At 36.4% G+C, this 19,683-nt stretch overlaps 2 protein-coding genes and 1 non-coding gene across 8 annotated transcripts; 2 read left to right on the forward strand and 1 right to left on the reverse strand.

Moving 5' to 3' along the window:
* Nucleotides 1-9,701: 9,701 nt before the first annotated feature.
* Nucleotides 9,702-13,709, forward strand: LOC103445110 (uncharacterized). 6 transcript variants are annotated; one of them, XM_070806497.1, is made up of 12 exons: nt 9,702-10,079; nt 10,188-10,297; nt 10,422-10,557; nt 10,756-10,900; nt 11,021-11,158; nt 11,531-11,670; nt 12,150-12,197; nt 12,476-12,586; nt 12,676-12,857; nt 12,940-13,061; nt 13,150-13,226; nt 13,310-13,709. In XM_070806497.1, exons 1-12 carry the CDS (start codon nt 9,816-9,818, stop codon nt 13,418-13,420), a joined length of 1,584 nt encoding a protein of 527 aa, XP_070662598.1. In that variant the 5' UTR covers nt 9,702-9,815; the 3' UTR covers nt 13,421-13,709. The 6 variants fall into 6 exon arrangements, with proteins under 6 accessions (XP_070662598.1, XP_028965393.1, XP_008382308.2 ...); XM_029109560.2 differs by having other exon boundaries at nt 10,765-10,900; XM_008384086.4 differs by having other exon boundaries at nt 9,703-10,079; nt 10,447-10,516; nt 10,765-10,900.
* A 125-nt stretch (nt 13,710-13,834) lies between these two features.
* Nucleotides 13,835-13,907, forward strand: TRNAE-CUC (transfer RNA glutamic acid (anticodon CUC)). The gene has a single exon. It is a non-coding gene; the product is annotated as a tRNA-Glu (tRNA).
* A 1,385-nt stretch (nt 13,908-15,292) lies between these two features.
* On the reverse strand, nt 15,293-19,235 carry LOC103445111 (chromatin remodeling protein SHL-like). Its single transcript, XM_008384087.4, has 5 exons — nt 18,900-19,235; nt 18,447-18,792; nt 17,362-17,430; nt 16,210-16,345; nt 15,293-15,590 (listed from the first exon to the last, which is right to left on the reverse strand). Exons 1-5 carry the CDS (start codon nt 18,970-18,972, stop codon nt 15,564-15,566), a joined length of 651 nt encoding a protein of 216 aa, XP_008382309.1. The 5' UTR covers nt 18,973-19,235; the 3' UTR covers nt 15,293-15,563.
* Between the last annotated feature and the right edge of the window lie 448 nt (nt 19,236-19,683).

Below are 19,683 nucleotides of genomic sequence, written 5' to 3' on the forward strand. Positions count from 1 at the left end.
ACTTATTTGTACACACTCCGAGATTGCATACGTAAAAATCGTAAAAAAAAAACATTTAGAGACTATATAACGAAACAAAAGTTTTCAACGGTTATAAACGAAAAATCACAATTTAACGGTTATTTTAGCTCTGATTTTAATGATATTTCACAGCTACACTCGTCGACCCTATAAGAATGCAATGAATAAATTTGATCTTCAATTTAAAATATTTACAACAGTGGATACCACATAATCTTATTTTATAATTAATGGAAGTATAACATTAATTCTAAGTGTTTATTAAATCTACTACTTTGATGCGATATGCATTCTATGAAACGTTTTTCAACGATTCAACCGTCAAACTTGTTTGTACATAATCCGAGATCGCATACGTAAAAAATCACAAAAAAAAAATATTTAGAGATTACATAACGGAACAAAAGTTTTCAACGGTTATAAACGAAAAATCACAATTTAACGGTTATTTTAACTCTGATTTTAATGATTTTTTACAGCTACACTCCTCGACCCTATAAGAATGCAATGAATAAATTTGATCTTCAATTTAAAATATTTACAATAGTGGATACCACATAATCTTATTTGATACTTAATGAAAGTATAACATTAATTCTAAGTGTTTATTAAATCTACTATTTTGATGTGATACGCATTCTACGAAGCGTTTTTCAACGATCCAACCGTCAAACTTGTTTGTACACATTCCGAGATCGCATAGTAAAAAATACAAAAAAAAAATATTTAGAGATTACGTAACGGAACAAAAGTTTTCGACGGTTATAAACGAAAAATTACAATTTAACGGTTATTTTAACTCTTATTTAAATGATTTTTTTACAATTACACTCGTCAACCCTATAAGAATGTAATGAATAAATTTGATCTTCAATTTAAAATATTTACACTGATGGATACCACAAAATCTTATTTTATACTTAATGGAAGTATAACATTAATTCCAAGTGTTTATTAAATCTACTATTTTGATGCGATACGCATTCTACGAAGCGTTTTTCAACGATCCAACCGTCAAAATTGTTTGTACACACTTCGAGATCGCATACGTAAAAAATCAGAAAAAACAAACATTCAGAGATTACATAACAGAACAAAAGTTTTCGACGGTTATAAACGAAAAATCACAATTTAACGGTTATTTTAACTCCGATTTTAATGATTTTTTACAGCTACACTCCTCGACCCTATAAGAATGCAATGAATAAATTTGATCTTCAATTTAAAATATTTACAATAGTGGATACCACATAATCTTATTTGATACTTAATGGAAGTATAACATTAATTCTAAGTGTTTATTAAATCTACTATTTTGATGCGATACGCATTCTACGAAGCGTTTTTCAACGATCCAACCGTCAAACTTGTTTGTACACATTCCGAGATCGCATAGTAAAAAATACAAAAAAAAAATATTTAGAGATTATGTAACAGAACAAAAGTTTTTTACGGTTATAAACGAAAAATTACAATTTAACGGTTATTTTAACTCTTATTTAAATGATTTTTTTACAATTACACTCGTCAACCCTATAAGAATGTAATGAATAAATTTAATCTTCAATTTAAAATATTTACACTGATGGATACCACAAAATCTTATTTTATACTTAATGGAAGTATAACATTAATTCCAAGTGTTTATTAAATCTACTATTTTGATGCGATACGCATTCTACGAAGCGTTTTTCAACGATCCAACCGTCAAAATTGTTTGTACACACTTCGAGATCGCATACGTAAAAAATCAGAAAAAACAAACATTCAGAGATTACATAACAGAACAAAAGTTTTCGACGGTTATAAACGAAAAATCACAATTTAACGGTTATTTTAGCTCCGATTTTAATGATTTTTTACAGCTACACTCCTCGACCCTATAAGAATGTAATGAATAAATTTGATCTTCAATTTAAAATATTTACACAAGTGGATACCACAAAATCTTATTTTATACTTAATGGCAGTATAACATTAATTCTAAGTGTTTATTAAATCTACTATTTTGATGCGATACGCATTCTACGAAGCGTTTTTCAACGATCCAACCGTCAAACTTGTTTTTACACATTCCGAGATCACATATGTAAAAAATCACATAAAACAAACATTAAGAGATTACGTAACGAAACAAAAGTTTTCGACGGTTATAAACAAAAAATCACAATTTAACGGTTATTTTAGTTCTGATTTTAATGATTTTTTTTCAGCTACACTCCTCGACCCTATAAGAATGTAATGAATAAATTTGATCTTCAATTTAAAATATTTACACTAGTGGATACCACAAAATCTTATTTTATACTTAATGGAAATATAACATTAGCTCTAAGTGTTTGTTAAATCTATCAATTTTATAGGATATGCATTCTACGAAACTAGTTTTAACGATCAAACCGTCAAATATGTTTGTATATACTCCGAGATAGCATGTGTAAAAAATCGCAAAAAATAAAAAAATTAAAACATGTGTTTATTTATTTATTTTTAATCAATATAACATTTTAAACTAATAAAACCAGACATGATAAAATACACCAGATGTTCATGTGTGTTTATGTGCCAAACAATGTGCTTTGTGACGCATTGAAAAAAATTGTTTGAATTTCTTTGTATCTTGTTGCTTGTCTGTGAGGGAGCATAATTTTTATTACAAAAATGATAGAGCTTCAGATTGTAGTCTGTTGTTATTATTCTCTTAGAAAATTTATGGCTCGTGGGAATTGGGTTCATTAGACTTTAGGGTCATGAGTGAAAAAAAAAAGTATTTAAAATATGTGTTTATTTATTTATTTTTAATCAATATAACATTTAAAAATAATAAAATTTTCATTTCTATCGGTTATAATCGCCCGAATACTAAAATAATAACCGCCAGAAAGTAAAATAATAAAATAGTCAATTTCTGTCGGTTATAACCACCACCATTAACTCAAAAATCGCCAGGATATATAAAAAATATTTTTTTTAAAAAGATTAAAAAAATAATGTCGGTTATATCCGACAATATTTTTTTCATATCCGCCAGTAAATATCCGACAGGAATTTCTGTCGGATATAATCAACAAGATTGTTCTAATATCTGCCATTAATTAAATGATGTGTCGAATACAATTTATCCGACAAGATTTTTCTAAAACCGCCACCATCATCCGCCACTTAAAGCTAATATTATAGTAGTGCTTCTTCATCTTGTCTTTCTTCTTGGTTGACACAATCTTCTTCTTCAATGTGAACATCGTCTTCGGTACTTGTTTTTTCAGAATTATTGGATGATAGCTCCACCTCATGGACAACATTCCTTTCTTCGCTAAGTTTCATATAAGTTTCATTGAACGTCACGTCTCTGCTCACTACTTCCTTCTTGAATTCAATGCTCCACAATCTGAATCCCTTGACACCATTATTGAACCCTAAAAAAATAGCTTTTCTTGCTCTCAGATCCACTTTGTTTTCTTTCACGTGGTAGTAAGCATCACACCCAAAAACCCTTAATCTTTCATAGTCTTGAGCTATTTTTCCTGACCATAACTCCATTGGAGTCTTACCATTTAAAGCTGCAGAAGGTAGACAATTCAAAATATGACATGCATAGTTAATGCCTCTACCCAAAATCTTTTATGCATTTTCGCTTGTGAAAGCATACATCTCACCTTTTTCCAACAATGTCCGATTCAACCGTTCTGCAATACCATTTTGTTGTGGGGTTTCTCTAACACTAAAGTGACGAGTAATTTTGCATATATCAAAGAAGGGATCAGAAGTATATTCCCCACCATTATCACTTCTTAAGACTTTCAACTTCTTGCCAATCTTCTTTTCAACCATATTTTTCCATTCCAAGAAAATATTCAACACCTCATGTTTGTGCTTCATCATATAAACCCATGATCTTCGTGAGTAATCATCAATGAATGACATAAACCATTTTTTCCCTCCTAGAGATTCATTCTTTGCAGGTCCCCAGACATCTGTGTGTACATAATCTAATATCCCCTTAGTTTGATGTATTGCAATACCAAATTTTACCTTTGTTTGCTTGCCAAGAACGCAGTGCTCATAGAACTCTATTTTTCCACTTTTAGCTCCCTTTAGAACCCTTGTTTAATCAACCTTTGCAGCGCTTCGTTTCCCACATGCCCCAACCTCATATTTCATAGAGAATATGTATCAGCTTGATCACCTTCTGCCACCATAGCCACCTGTTTTTCCACGGTTTTGCCCTCCAACAAGTAAAGCAAACCTCTTCTAGGAGCTTTCATCATCACTAATGCCCCTCTAACTACCTTAAGTATATTATTCTCATAATAAAATTTGCAACCTTGAGATTCAAGGGTGCCTAAAGAAATTAAATTCTTCTTGAGATTTGGAACATATCTTACTCCTTGTAGCTCTCAAACTACACCATCATGATGCTTGGTCATAACGCTGCCAATTCCTTGCGTTGAACATGGATTATCGTCACCTTCCAATGAGATTTTTAAAAGATGAGAACTAATGATGTTGGGAAGTCATATGATGAGTGCATCCAATGTCAAGCACCAATTGATTCACGTAGTCTATGCTTTTTGCTGCTATTAGGGCACAAACAAAATCTTCATCATCAGCTTCAACAATGTTTGCCTCTGAATCTTCATGTTTCTTTTCCTTGTTTTTAGCCTTGATTTTAGGACAATCCTTCTTCTAGTGTCCTTTCTCATGGCAAAAGGCTCACTCATCCTTATCCAATAATTTTCTGCTGCTTAAGTTACCTCTTGTGCGAGACTTGCTTTTCTTCCTATTTGCAGACTTTCTTTCTTTTGATCTTCCTCTCACCATTAATGCTTCAGAATTGTTCCTCTCTTATCTATCAAGATTTCGAACTTCATGATTCATCATAGCACTTGAGATCTCATCAAATTTAATAGTTTCTCTACCATAAATCCATGTCATAACGAATGATTAATAGGATTCAGGCAAAGAATTCATCACGATCAAAGCTTTGTCTTCATCCTTGATCGTCTCTTCTAAGTTCAACAATTCAGCAATCATCTTGTTAAACTCTTCGAGATGATCAATCATCTTTGTTCCTTCCTTATACTGGAAACGATAAAGCTTACTCTTAAGATAAAGCCTATTTTCTGCACTCTTTTTCAAATACTTGGACTCCAATGTATCCCATAATTCCTTGGCCGATGAAATATTCATTACACCATACTTTTGTGCCTTGCCAAGACACAACCGAATTGTGGAACATGCATGCGCATTCAGCCATTGCCATTCTTCATTCTTCATCGACATAGGCATATCTCCAAGCACAAGTAGTCCTTGTTGTATCAGCACATCTTTAACTTCGCACTGCCATATAGCGAAGTTATTGGTCCCGACGAACTTCTCGATCTCGAACCTAGCACTTTGCACCGAGGTTTTGGTTACCTCGGTGCCCCCATCATCTCCACTCTTGTTGGAGTCTTCAGATTTTGTCATTGTTTTGGCTTAATCACCGAACCTTGCTCTTGATACCACTTGTCAAACACAACCAAGATGATTAAACCAAGAACAACCACACAAATATGAATAATGGAAGCTTGCTTTATTAACTATAAAATTACAAAAGAACTCACAAACTCACACATTAGTTCTTCCGCCTTACAAGTCTCTCACAATTCACACACCCTAACGTTAAGGCTCACACATATTTATACTAAATAATCTAGCCACAAACCTAATCCTAAACTAAGTTAGAATCCAAAAGCCACCTGGAAACTTGCAGCCAAGTCTCCAACACCTATTACAACTAGGTTCCCACTTTAGTTAGGAATACAAACCTGATTTCATACCAATTCCAACAGTATTAACTAAAATAAATGTTTATGATAAAAATTGACAATAACTTACAAGTTCATGCCTAAATCCGCAAAGATTTTTAAGAGCAAGTCCACCGGAGTCCAATTCACCCAGCACCTTGTCTAAAAACAAGGCCAGCACCCTGTCAATTTAGTCCACCCCATCAACTTGACTAGTACCCAGCCCGAGCTGGTCTCTGGGCCAGCCCAAAAGAGATTGACCAAAAAGCTGGGCTGTTTACCTTGCGCGTGCGATTCACGGGGCCGTGGCGCGAGTGCCCGACAGCCTTTCAGAGGCAGGGGCCCGCATCTCAGGCGCACTCAGAACTCACGCCGAGCAGGTGACGTGGCTCCCTTTTTGCCGTTGGATTTCCAATGGTAAAAAAAAATTAAATTTTACTTTTAAAATAGATCATCCGATCATAGATCAACGGTCCACGTTTTTTCACAAAAAAGTAAAAAAAAAAAAAGGCCCAAAGGTAAAAAATATGACCGTTGGCCACGTGGCAACTCCCTGCTCTTGGATTTCAATATTTTTCAAATCCAACGGTCCAGATTAATTAACTCTATTAAAATTTATTAAATATTATAAAAAATACATAAAAATTATTAAAAAATACATAAAATTTAAAAAAAAATACATAAAATTTAAAAAAATGTTTTTTTTTTTGGGTTTTTATCACAAATGGTCCCTGAAATTGACCCACCCCATCAAGATGGTCCCTGAAATTGAAAATCAATCAATGTAGTCCCTGAAATTGGGTGTCGCAAATCAATGTAGTCCTTCCGTCATAACTCCGTTAAAAATTCTGTTATGTGCTGATGTGGCAAGTGACGTGGCACACTTTATATTAAAAAACTAATAAAATATTATTAAAAACTAAAAAAAAATCATTTAATATATATATTTTTTCTTCTTGTTCTTTTTTCTCTTCTTCTTCTTCTTCGGGTTGCAGGGGGTGGGGGAAAAGGGTTTTTTTTTTTTTTTTTCTCTCTTCTTCTTCAGGTTGTAGGGGGTGGGGGAGAAGGGGGAGAAGGTTTTTTTTTTTCTTCTTCTTTGGGTTACAGGGGGTGGGGGAGATGGGGATGAAGGCTTTTTTTTTTTCTCTCTCTCTCTTCTTCTTCGGGTTGCAGGGGGTGGGGGAGAATGGGGAGAAGAGTTTTTTTTTCTTCTTCTTCGGGTTGCAGGGGGTGGGGGAGAAGGGTTTTTTTTCTTTTTTCTTTTTTCTCTTCTTCTTCGTCGGGTTGCAAGGGCTGGGGGAGAAGGGGACGGGGTGGGTGGGGTGGGGTTTGACAAACATGGGTTTTTTTATTTTTTTATTTTTATTTTAAATAATTAATTATTATTTTAACATTTAAAAAATATTAAATGATTTTTTTTTAGTTTTTAATAATATTTTATTAGTTTTTTAATATAAAGTGTGCCACGTCACTTGCCACATCAGCACATAATAGAATTTTTAACGGAGTTATGACGGAATGACTACATTGATTTGCGACACCCAATTTCAAGGACTACATTGATTGATTTTCAATTTCAGGGACCATCTTGATGGGGTGGGTCAATTTTAGGAACCATTTGTGATAAAAACCCTTTTTTTTCTATAAATACATAACCCTCATCTTCAACATTTACACCACATTTCAATATTTTCTACATTTTTTATACTATCTACATTTCAATATTTTCTACACTTTGAGAGAGCCTCATCCTCCTCTTGGTTTCCCTTTTTCTATCGAGGTTTGCAGCACGTCTTGGTTTGGCTATGTGACCCACGACTTCCATGACACGGTGGGAATGTGAGGCCTTCTGCCTTCTGCCTTCTATGGTGATCATCCTCATCCTCCTCCATGAAGAAAGCCTCATCTCCACCTCCACCTTCCTCGAGATTGGCCAATTCTGCCTGTTGTGCCAACAACCTTTTCTGTTGCTCCTGCAACTGTTTATACACTTTTCTTGAAGAAGACATTGTAATAAGAACTCAAGATTTGAAAACGATGAACAAGGATTCTGAGCTAAAAAGAATGATTGAGCTTGGTGTGAGGATGGATGTAGGGATGTAGGGTTTATATGGACAAAAAAATAAAGGATGAGGTTCTGGACAATGCCACGTTGCACTACGTGATTGGTTGAAAATCTTATCGAAATCTTGGCTAAATTATCGTAACCCGGAAGTGACACATGTCGTGTCCGGATTGGTCGAAAATCCTATCGGAAATCTATCCACAAAATAGTACGTTCGGATAATGACACGTGGCATGACGTGATTGGTTGAAAATCTTATCGAAATCTTGGCTAAATTATTGTAAAACGGAAGTGACACGTGGCGTGTCGGGATTGGTTGAAAATCTTAGCGGAAATCTATTCACAAAATAGTACTTTTAGATAATGACACGTAGCGTTACGAGATTGGTTATAAATCCTATCCGAAATTAAAACTATTTTTATTTTTTATTCCTTTAGAAAATATTTAAAAATATTTTAAATGGGCTGGGTGCCAACGCATTTTGTAGGGGTGGAGATCGTTTGTGCCAGCGCATTTTTTCGCTGGGTGCCAGCGCATTTTTTTAGGGGTGGAGATGCATTAGCCTATTATTGTTCATTGTAGTCTGTTACGGTTCACTGGAGTGGATAAATGGGCTGGGTGCTGGCACAATGTCCTTAGAGGTGGACTTGCTCTAACACACAATAAAATAGAATTCAATTTTCAAACTTCACGAATTAAATGTTAATTATGATTAATAGTTTAATCAGTGTTCTAAAAATCAGTCTAGGCGGCCGCCTAGGCGCTGGGCGGTGGCCAGCCGCCGGGATTAACTCCTAATCGGGAGAAAAATCGGGGAAGGAATTAGGCGGGCGCCGAGGCGGCTTGGGCGGACCTTGGGCTTCCTAGGCGGCCGACTAGTTGGCCTAGGCGGTCTGGAATTTCAATTTTTTTCTGTTTTCAAACTTGAGAAAGGATGAGTGCAGTGTTCTGGAATTTCTAAGTTTTTCAGGTTCTGTTCTTGCGACGAAAGGAGGAAGAAGATGAGTTTCTCTCTCATCCTTTCATTCTCACGTGACCATCTCAAACTTTCCCATTTAATTTATTTTATAATTTTGTCCAATCACATTTGGATAGCTAGCATTAAGTTGACGTTTTCAAAAAGGAAAAATGGGCTGTCAATACCCAGGTTTAAATTTTTATATTCAAGATGGGGAAAAGCAAAGAATAAAAAAGAATAAAAATTGGTCTCTGTTTGTGAGTCTCTTGCTGATGTGAGTGATGGGAGGTGTTTGCAATGCTTTTCTGACCGTTGGAGGTGTTTGCATTGCTATCATTAAAGCAATGCCAGACATTTCCAAATGTAAGCCACCCATATAACTTGACAGTGCGTTAAGCCACGTGTGTTTGGTTAGGAGATTTCTTTGATGATAGCAATGTACATAGTTTGGGGATGTCTGACATTGCTTTCTAGTAGTTTTATTATGAAACCATCCAATCCATTACGTGAGATTTTTATTTTTATTTTTGAAAAATTAGATATAATCATTCAAAATATCTTAAGTTATATGGCATATATGCTTAATGTGTTTCTAAATTTTAGACTTGTTAGATATTCTTTTTGTATTTTATTATTCTTTTATTATCTTATCTATGGATTTTGTACAAGTATAATTTTTTATGTGTCTATATGCACTTATTTACAAAATATACAAAAAATTTACCTAAATCCGCCTAGGCCGCCTAGACGTCCGCATCCCGCCTAGCCGCCTAAGCGCTAGGCGCCAACCCGCCGCCCGACCAGCGCCTAACGTTTTTTAGAACCTTGAGTTTAATTAGACATAGCCAAGTAAGCTAATTTTAACCAAAAAAGTTGAGGTTTGATCTCTGCTTCTCCCGTTTCTTTTATTTTGTGATCCAGCAGCATAGACGAGACAAAGAGTAATATTTCTCAAAAGTCAAACGATTTCACCTTCCTCAGATGACGGAGAAAAGCGGCGACGGCGACGGCAGCGGTGGGGGTGATGGTGATGGTGGTCCAGCAGAGGAGGAGAAGAATAATAATAATGCTGATGGTGGTGTTCCACCAGAGGAAGAGAAGGAGAAGGAGAAAGAGAAGAATGGAGATCCAGAACTGCTGATCTGCTTGCTTCAACCTGCTCCCGCCGACTCCGATCCCGACTACATTGGCATCCGTCGCCTTCTACTCTCTCGCAAGCCCCAGTCCCCATTTCATCGCCGCCGAGTATTCTCCTCCTCCTCCTCCTCCTCCTTCTCTACTCAACAATTTGCATAATTCAATCGTTCATTTCGTTCATTCCAGTCACATTGTTATTGCTTCTGATTGTTGAAGGATTGGAGATGCAATGGAAAAGGGTACGTCGCGATTCGAAATTACATCCGGCGGCCGAGGAATTTGGAGAGGATGCAGACTCCGAGCCTCCAGACCACTCCCGGAAACAGGTCGGCGATCAATTCATATCAAAGCTTTGCTCATCTCTCGAAACGTGATGAAATCGAAAGTTAATTTTCTGATTAGTGAGTGTTTAGTTTGTTTTCTTAAATTCGTAATGTATGCTGACATCAGGGTAATTTACTGCTTCATGCATCAGTGGGAGATGGATTCTACCTACAAGTCCGCTGTCCCTTTTGTACGACGTCGAAAGCTGGAGTCCTGGCAGGGTATGCAGCGCATTTTGAGTTCAATTTCCATTACGTTATGGGTATTTGTTAATCCTATATAGTGTGCATTTGTTGCACATTCTAATCGTTTTCGGTTTTTTGAATGAGGACATGTAATTCTTTAGCTTTTCGAACTGTAAAATCAATGATCCTTGAACACAATGCAAAAGTTCGTCATTTGTAAGTGCTTTCCTGGATTTTTCCTTTTTTGGTTTTGTTATAGTTTCGTTTTATTTTAGGACGTCCAGAGTGGCAGTCAACCTTCACCTCGCAGAAGTTTTGGCTCCAGTATAAGTGATAGTGACCGCCCACGTCCTCGGCGGGCAGAACCTGCGTACTCGTTTGTAGGAATGCATTGCATCTTTGATCAGTGCACAGCCTCTGGTAACTTTTTTCCATCGAGTACTAGACTAGATGGACCCCCTTGTTGGGTTATTAAGCTGAGAGTGAATGTGACTTTTAATAAGGTTGAAAGTTGAAACCTCATTGGTTTTTCATGTACAGTTACGGTTTTGAAGTTTGGGCACATGAGTTCTGATCTGCTTGCATATGGAGCATCAGATGGAACCTTGACAGTATGCACTGTTTCTGATCCACCTTCAATCCTCAAGCATCTGCATGGTCACTCCAAAGATGTTACAGGTTCGATCGACTGGTATTGCTACTGTTGTCTTTTGTTTTGTTTTTGCAATGATATATTTGTAGCCATGTTTTAGTAGACTCTCGCAGTCAAAAGACTTTAATTTTATTATTCCTTGAGATGTAGAAAACAGAAGTGCTAGGTTGCAATTTGCTCCAAGTACACACTTTGGTACCACCAAAATTCCTTTTTGGTTTAGGCAATAAATTTTGTAGTAGATTAATAGGTTGTATTCTTAGTGGTTCTAATGTTTAAAAACGTAAAGGAAACATGACATGCAACAGAGTTGAACATCAAGTCCGTAATCTATACAAGATGAGAATCTCTTTAGCTTCTCTTTCTATCCGTTTTTGAAATTCTTGTTCATTTTTCAGACTTTGATTTTTCGTCGAACAATCAATACATTGCATCCTCATCAATGGATAAAACTGTACGAGTGTGGGAGATTTCAAAAGGCCTTTGTATTCGAGTAATATATGGAGTGTCTCCGCAACTGTGTATCCGTTTTCACCCTGTAAGTGTGCACAAAAATTAAGAAAGTTCAGCCCTCGAAATTGCCACAATATTTTTGTTATATTGGTTATCTTACTATAAATGCATGTTTAAAGTGTTTTTTTGTTTCATCAATGCAAGTCATTTTATTCAAACCAAGTACTGGTTTCAGCGTAGAATACCTGTCAGGCTTTTTGGTTGCCTTTCTACCAGATTCTCAAAGAATATTATGTTCACTAGCCTGAAATGACCCTCATTTGCAATAACGTTCCCTTTTAAACCTTCACAGATCAATTTAATATTGGCTTTCCCTTTGACAATCCGTGGATGACAAACTGTTACTGCATTTTGAGCTCTTAATAAAGTATTATTCCTCATAAAAAAATCTATGGATGACTTCAGTGCAAAGTGAAAATCATTTACCCCATTTTATATTTATATTGTACATGAAAATACTACCATTTAATGGTTTTTTTTTTTTCTGTTATCTTCTTGATGCAGGTAAATAACAACTTTCTTTCAGCTGGCAATGCAGACAAAGAAGTTACGGTAATGACTGCATACCTTATGGTTTTTTTTTCTGTTATCTTCTTGATAAAATGAACACTATGCCCATTTATCGTAGGCATTGCATTACAATCATAATGGAACATCTCATTAGACATCCCCACACAAAAAGTTTTATTGCTACTTTGATTTTTGTTTATCTTTTTCCAAAACATGAGGGAACCAGTTTTTTTAACTCCAATAATGTCATAGGGTTGCAAGGATATTATCAATTTAATTGATTGCATTTGATTGGTGTAACTTATACATCTACATTTCAGGTTTTCAATTTCAGCACTGGTAGGGTCATTCATAAAATATTCTTTGACAGTGAGGTTACCTCCATGGATTATGCTCACACTGGACAGCTCATTTTCTGTGGTGATGCGACGGTGTGTAATTGCATATATTCATTTACAATTCTCTTCCAATGAGCTGCCTATCCTTTTACTCATATACTCTCTTGGATAATTTGTTACAGGGCTGTATATATTCTATAAGCATGAATTCTCACACAGGAATGTTGTCTCGCTCTCATCGTCACCGAAGTAGCACAAGGCGGAAATCTGCAGTCATAACTGTGCAGTACCGAAGTTTTTCTCTGTTGGCTCGGGGCCCTGTCTTGCTTACGTGTACTCAAGATGGAAGTTTATCTTTCTTCAGGTTTGGCCACTGAACCCGCCCTGTTACTTTTGTTGTATATTCAAAATGTCAAACCACTGATAGTGAGGTTGGTATGCTGTAGTGTTGCTCTGGAAATACAGGGTTATTTGACTCTCCGTTGCTCACTGAAACTAAATCCACGAATATACAGCATCCGGGCTTCCTTCTGTCCACTGCTTTCCCTTGAAAAAGGAGAATATATAGGTTTGTATTCCAATATCAATGTTACCACATACTTCGTTACTTCTTTTCTTTAAGTGTTTGCTGACAGTCATACTGTTACAATGCCTAGTTTCCGGAAGTGAGGATTCAAATGTCTACTTCTACGATTTAACCCGGCCAAAGCATACTTGTGTAAACAAGCTACAGGTTCGTCTTATTTTTACACAAGGTTTTACTCTTTCCTATGGTATGAAATTGGCCCTTAAAGACCAAAATATATCCAACTGCAGGGTCATCGATTTCCGGTTATTGGTGTTGCTTGGAACCATGGAGAGAACTTGTTAGCATCATCTGATTTCTACGGAACGGTTATTGTATGGAAGAGATCAAAAACAGGTTAAAACAAACATATACCAAGAGATACAAGCTTCAACTCACACTCTCGCAATAGCGGGCTATAATTCTTCCATTTTTCCCCAAAAATGAGGTATTAAACGTTATAACGTCTCGTATAATGTACTATTAACTGTATCAATCACGTAAGGAATAGAGTGGCATTACTTGTACAAGTGTTTGTATCTTTTTTGCCAATGTAATATGAAGCCACCAACTTGTTTTGAATAAAGAGAGCTATGCAAATGAGATGTATGCTTTTTGTAGTTGATATAATAAAGCTTGGTTTTCTTCTTATGAGCACAAAACAGTTAATATGGCTGGTGATTAGATAGTCTTTTTATTTTTTGTTCTGTGGTGAGTGTTTTTGTCTAGTCATTAGGACTTCTTTATATATCATATAGTTACACTGAATTGCAGCATCCGTTGTAGTCTAGTTGGTCAGGATACTCGGCTCTCACCCGAGAGACCCGGGTTCAAGTCCCGGCAACGGAATTTCTTTTTTGATTTTTAATATAATTATATATTATAATTGTTTCGCGTTACTGTTACCGTTACCACGGAGCACTTGCGCAGTGTAGATTTCCGCTTGTTGCGGAACTAATGTCTTTCTTATTCTATAGATAAGTAAATTGTAATTGATTTATTGTAATTTCGGTTTATTAAATCTGTGATCTTAATGTCTTATTGTTATTCTTATGATTTCAGAATATATCTTACAAGTATAAAATAGGTATAGCTTTTTTTTTTTTAATGAAAAGATGGGTGCCATTCGAACTGGAGAATCCATTGTTACATCGGACAACATCATCATTGTCATTAACCCACTAAAATTACATGATAAATATTCGCACTCGCACTCACCCTCAAAAGCAGTGGAAAGGCCATGGACCATGCATTGTACAGGAGTTGCATTATGTGTATCGTATATTTTAAATCTTAATTCGCGTGGCATCTTACTCTTAGTATAATAAAATATAAAAAGTAAAAAATACTAACCACTAGAGAGAAAAAATCACAAATCCTCGGCCATCGACTCTGGTCTTTGGCTAAGGGGGTTGGTGGCAATCTCTTTTGGTCTCTTACTTATTTTCTGATGTAGGGCACAGAGGAAAGAAACAAAATAAAATGAAATGAAAACTAAAATATAGGGTCCATTATTTCCTAATGCGAGGAGAGATTTGAAAACTCCAAAGCTCTGTCTCTAGTACCAGCCTACAACATAGACAATTAGAAGAACAAAGCATGAATAATCTCACAAGAGAAAGGCAAGCAACTAAAACAGATAAGCACTCTAAATATTTCATTCAACAAAAAACGTCAAATACCTTAGAAGTGACTGTAATATAAATTTGAGATGGTGGTATTTTGAGCTTCTTGTGGTCTGTGTCCTTGATAAAAGGCTATGAGAAGAAAGCTCGACTTGTGTTGTAGCCTTGTAGGTAATTTAAAAAAATGAACTTTAACGAAAAGCTTTCGGTACTGTTCACTTTAACGAAAAACCACATTTTTACACTAAAAAGTCAATCCTGATACTATTCACCTTACCCTTTATTTTGTCCTTATCATTAAAACTCAAAGTTTTCAAGCCGTTTTTATTAATTTTCCTTTTAAAATATTGCTTTGCCAGTGATTGCAAGATCGTGATAAGTAATACACATTTTCCTGGTGGTACCTTTACAGCTGTGATCCAGTTGACAAAATTTCGTTTTCTTTATGAGCACTATCTTCTTTCATGTTGGTTGGACACGGATCATCCGTGGCTGATGATTGTATTTTAGTATCTTGAGATGATTTCTGCAACGCAGGAACACTGAAACATATAGTGTCCAAACTTCTCGATGCTAGACCTAAGCAGGAAGATCCAATAGGGGAATAAATGCGTTCGGAATATTCACAACTCTACATTCCATAACTACATACATACATACATACATACATACATCCATACACGTCCTCGACCTTAAATATATAGACGATCTACTTAATCACATAAAAAGGTTTTCAAGCTAGTTTTCGTCTTCCAATTAACTCATAGATACACAACTTGTGATGCAAGACATGTCCCCCGGCTCCGTGCTTGCTTAAGCCCTACCAATGATCACAAGGCCACAACCTCTAGTTTATCAGATTGACTTTGTATATACAATATCACCTCCGACGCCGTTTTGTATCCACCTGAAAGACAACATGAATCAAATTCAAGAATACTTTGTGGCCATTGGCTTCAAAGAGATGCTAGAGACCAACAACCATCAATCATAAACACTGCCTTGGTTGTTTTTTCTTGAGTCTTGACAAAATCATGCTTCAAACAAACCCATTAAATTACCTACATTTCCAAATACTAGTCGTTCTCTTAACAAATTGCACGCTTTAAAATTCATATAAAGTCGGACAATTTAATGAACACATAAGTATATTTGCTTTTTATGCCATTGCCTCGTCGCCTACTGTATGATATTCATGAAGCCTGACCAATGATGCCTTCAACCAATAGTCCTGGAAATTTGTATTAAGTTTATTTCTACTCAATGTATGGTTTCTTTTAACACCCTTTTCTGTTCTCTCTATTCAACTTAATCTGGTCTCAAAACTGACACTATATATGCATCAGTAGTCCCTATGTTCTTCGGGTCATTTAATAATAGATAAAGAAATCCGAAACATGTCCAATAACGTGTCAATTTCCAGAGGACATGCAATTCAAATTGAGGCCACAACTCCACATGCAACCAAGAATGATAATGGTAAACCTAACTTCAAATTTTATCCAACACTTACAAAAGAAAAGTACCTTTGTATCAGGGTGTCTGGAAGCAGTATGGGAATTCTGCAATTTCTTTTGACCCTCGGAAGAGCAGCCTTCACAGAAGAAGTGATCTAGTCTTTTGGCTTCCTGTATATTCATGTCTATACAAGCAGGATGAAACCTGAATCAAGTGCAGTAAATTGAATATTGCATCTGTATTATAAAAGGATTGGCAAGGGGAAGACAGTACAAGTGAAAATAGACAAAAAGCATATCACTTAAGAAAAGACTAGGCATCCGTGCTTCGATGCCTTTGTTTTCACTATTCTCAAGCAATAGCCCCTCAAGTGTCAACCTCAGAAGCTGTGGAAAGCAGTGGCTCGGCAACACACCACATGCTCAAGGCAGACCAGCATAAGGTTATACACTTGTCAGTATGCTTCATGCTTATTCCATGTTAGCATTTGAGAATTTGGGACAAATATCAGAGATATATGCATACCGAAAAAGGGTAAAGCGATACGTTCCATCTAAAAATAGTTCCTCTAAATGGTATACTTCTTTAGAAGGAGCAACACTTTGAGACTTCGTCTGGTGCACAAATAAACAAAATGTCTAGCTGATTCACATTCAAGTAGTTCCTCGTAATTACTAACATGATGGTATGGCACATTAACTATGTATATTTGAATGCTAACCTGTAGTAGCGTATGAACACAGTTCCATGAACTAACCAATTACTTCCCCTAATTTCCCCTCAAGGTATGAATAACAGTTACTTTAAAATTAAATTTATAATCCATCCATCCACTTCAATTTCACAACAATTTCCCCTCCAGCATTTAGAGGCAATTTATACCCCAGAAAAACGATGGTGCAAAATAATTAAATCAACCAGGTGAAGATTTTCAAAAATCGGTTCACTCCAGATAGGTCTGTCTGAAACATATAAGAAGTACAAAGTCATAGTCTTCGAGATCTAGTAAAAGGGAACAGTCAAGTTTCAGTGTGCACCTGGTTAGCAACTGAATGCATGTGTAAATTAAAACATGATAAATAAAATCTACCAAGAGATAAAAGAAATATTCAGACGAAGGACCAACTTTTCAACTTTATGATAAGAATCCAATCCACCCTCCGTGAGGCAAAAGCGTGGGGAGTTCACAAACAACTGAATAACTTAAACATTTAACTTACCAATCACTACAACCTTCACACTGAACCATGAGGTCATCAGGGTTGTAAGGCATCTCACATTTGCAATACCTGCCACGTAACATCAGAAACCCAAAAAGAGGCATTTCAATATCAGTCATTCCAAAACCCAATGTGGCAACAACTTGAGCTTGTTCGCAAAAGATCAAATAGAAAGGCTGACAACTTAACAGCCATGAGCAAAAAACAAAAATTGTGGGAAACTTATATAACTAATAAAATATTGGACACTTAAGCTCAAGGCTCAAATATGTTTCGGTTATGATTTCATCAAACTCAAATATTAGTACAACCTATATAAGATAAAAAGTGAAAACGAAATCTTGAACGTCAAGCTACATTGATAACCAGAAGGATAGGAAACTGAGAATTAAAGGTGAAGGACCAAATGAAGATGCATAAAACTAAAATCAATGAAGAAAAGTTTTGAGCTTTTAGTTTTAGAGGCCGTTTGGCAACCATTTCGTTTTCAGTTTTCGATTTTGTTTTTCCTGCTGAAAACTTGCATGGTAACTGTTTTTTCAGTTTTCAAAAACATAACTGAAAGCTACTTTTTTGAGTATTCAAAATTTGGACGACCATCCATCTTGGTTATCATGAATTATGAACAAGATTTAGGCCACTTCAAAGTTTATGCTTACTACTAGGGCTTCCAGTACTAATTCCTACGCTTAATCGGGTCTCATAGCCCCTGTAACCGTCGCTTCAGAGCCTGATTCTTGCGCTTCAAAAGCGCACTTCTATGGCACTTCCTTGAGCAGTTTTAAGTTTTCAAGATCAAACAAGTTTTCAGTTAAAATTGTTATCAAACGGGCCCTTAGTTTTACGAATTCTCTTAAAGTTTCCAGAGACTAGTACAATGTATGATGGAAGTAACAATGAAGAGTGAGCAAAAGTTCATTGCTGTTATATTCAATGCACTCTAAAAACAATAGAAACCAACCAAATCATATCAACTGAAGCACGAAATCAATACGAAACACCAAATAACAAGAAAAGTTGAACAACTGACAACTCAATCTCCATTCCAATTCAACCAATTTGAAGCAAAAGAAGAACAAACATACACGGCAACGCGGTCGGGATTGAAAGCCCCAGTGGAGGAATTATACTCAAAACGACAGAAGAAATCGTCGTTTCCAACAGCGTCAAGCTTGGTGTAGCTCTTGAAGGTGTGGACCGTACACTTGGCCTCGATGGTGTCGGCGCTCTGAACATCGTGGTGATCGGAGAGAAAGACCTCTTTGGAGCCGTGAAACTGCCTCCGGCCGCCGAGCGACTCCTCCGGCCGATAGTACCACTGGACGTGGACCTTGACGTTGGAGCCGCGGCTGTCGGCCTCGATGCGCTCGATCTTAGCCACGTATGACGGCTTCCCCGGCTCCGACGGCCGCATCAGGACGCAGTCCCCGGCTGCCCCACAAACACAGAAATCAAATTTACAGAGAATCCGAATCAAATTTTGAATATTTGGAATTGGGGAATTGAATTCTGAGTAGTGAGTAGTGGAAGTGTTGTACCTCTGATGGTTTTGTTGATGGGTTTGACGGTGTAGGAGTCGAGCGTTCGTCTCGGAGCTTTGGGTTTGGCCATGGCGGAGATTCTAGAAGCTCATCGCCCGAACCAGACACGCAGAATTTGGAATTTGGAACTTGGAATTCGGAAGAAGAAACGTGGGGGGGATAGTTCCTTCGTACGAGGGGTTGGATTGTAGGGGCATAGCATGGACGCATGCAGAGAGGATAATAGCTCCTTTAGTAGAGAGGACTTTTGCTTCTACGTATTGACTCTCGGGTTTCTTTGTTGACTTTTTTTTACATGAAATTGTTTTGACTTCCCCTGTCGGAATTGTGAGGTTGGACTTGAAGTTATCGGGAATTTTTTTTATAGTGTTTCGGAGTATCGAATACTGCGCAATTTCTAACTCTTAAATTTTAATTAAAAGTTATGATTTAAAAGTTAAAAAGATTGAAGCATCCTTTACTCCATAGCACCGTAAAATTTTTGTGAAATGTAGACCATATATTTGTACCAGATGAGTTGATACTTACTTGATACCCATATTGTGGAGTAGCATTTCAGCAACTTGTTCATTTGGACCTCCTTGTATAATCTTTTCGGCTTACATCCTATTTTGTAAGAAAATAATTAATCAAATTTGAAATCATTCGATCATCCAACAGTCATCCAATAAATAGACAAGTCTCACTTAAACACTAAAATTTTGACAACTTCGACCAAATGGTTAAACGATTTTATTTGGTTGATTTTTGTAGAGTTAATCTTTAAAGGTTGATCAATAAA

This window comes from Malus domestica, chromosome 10 (genome assembly GCF_042453785.1).
Source record: "Malus domestica chromosome 10, GDT2T_hap1".
NCBI lineage: Eukaryota > Viridiplantae > Streptophyta > Magnoliopsida > Rosales > Rosaceae > Malus > Malus domestica.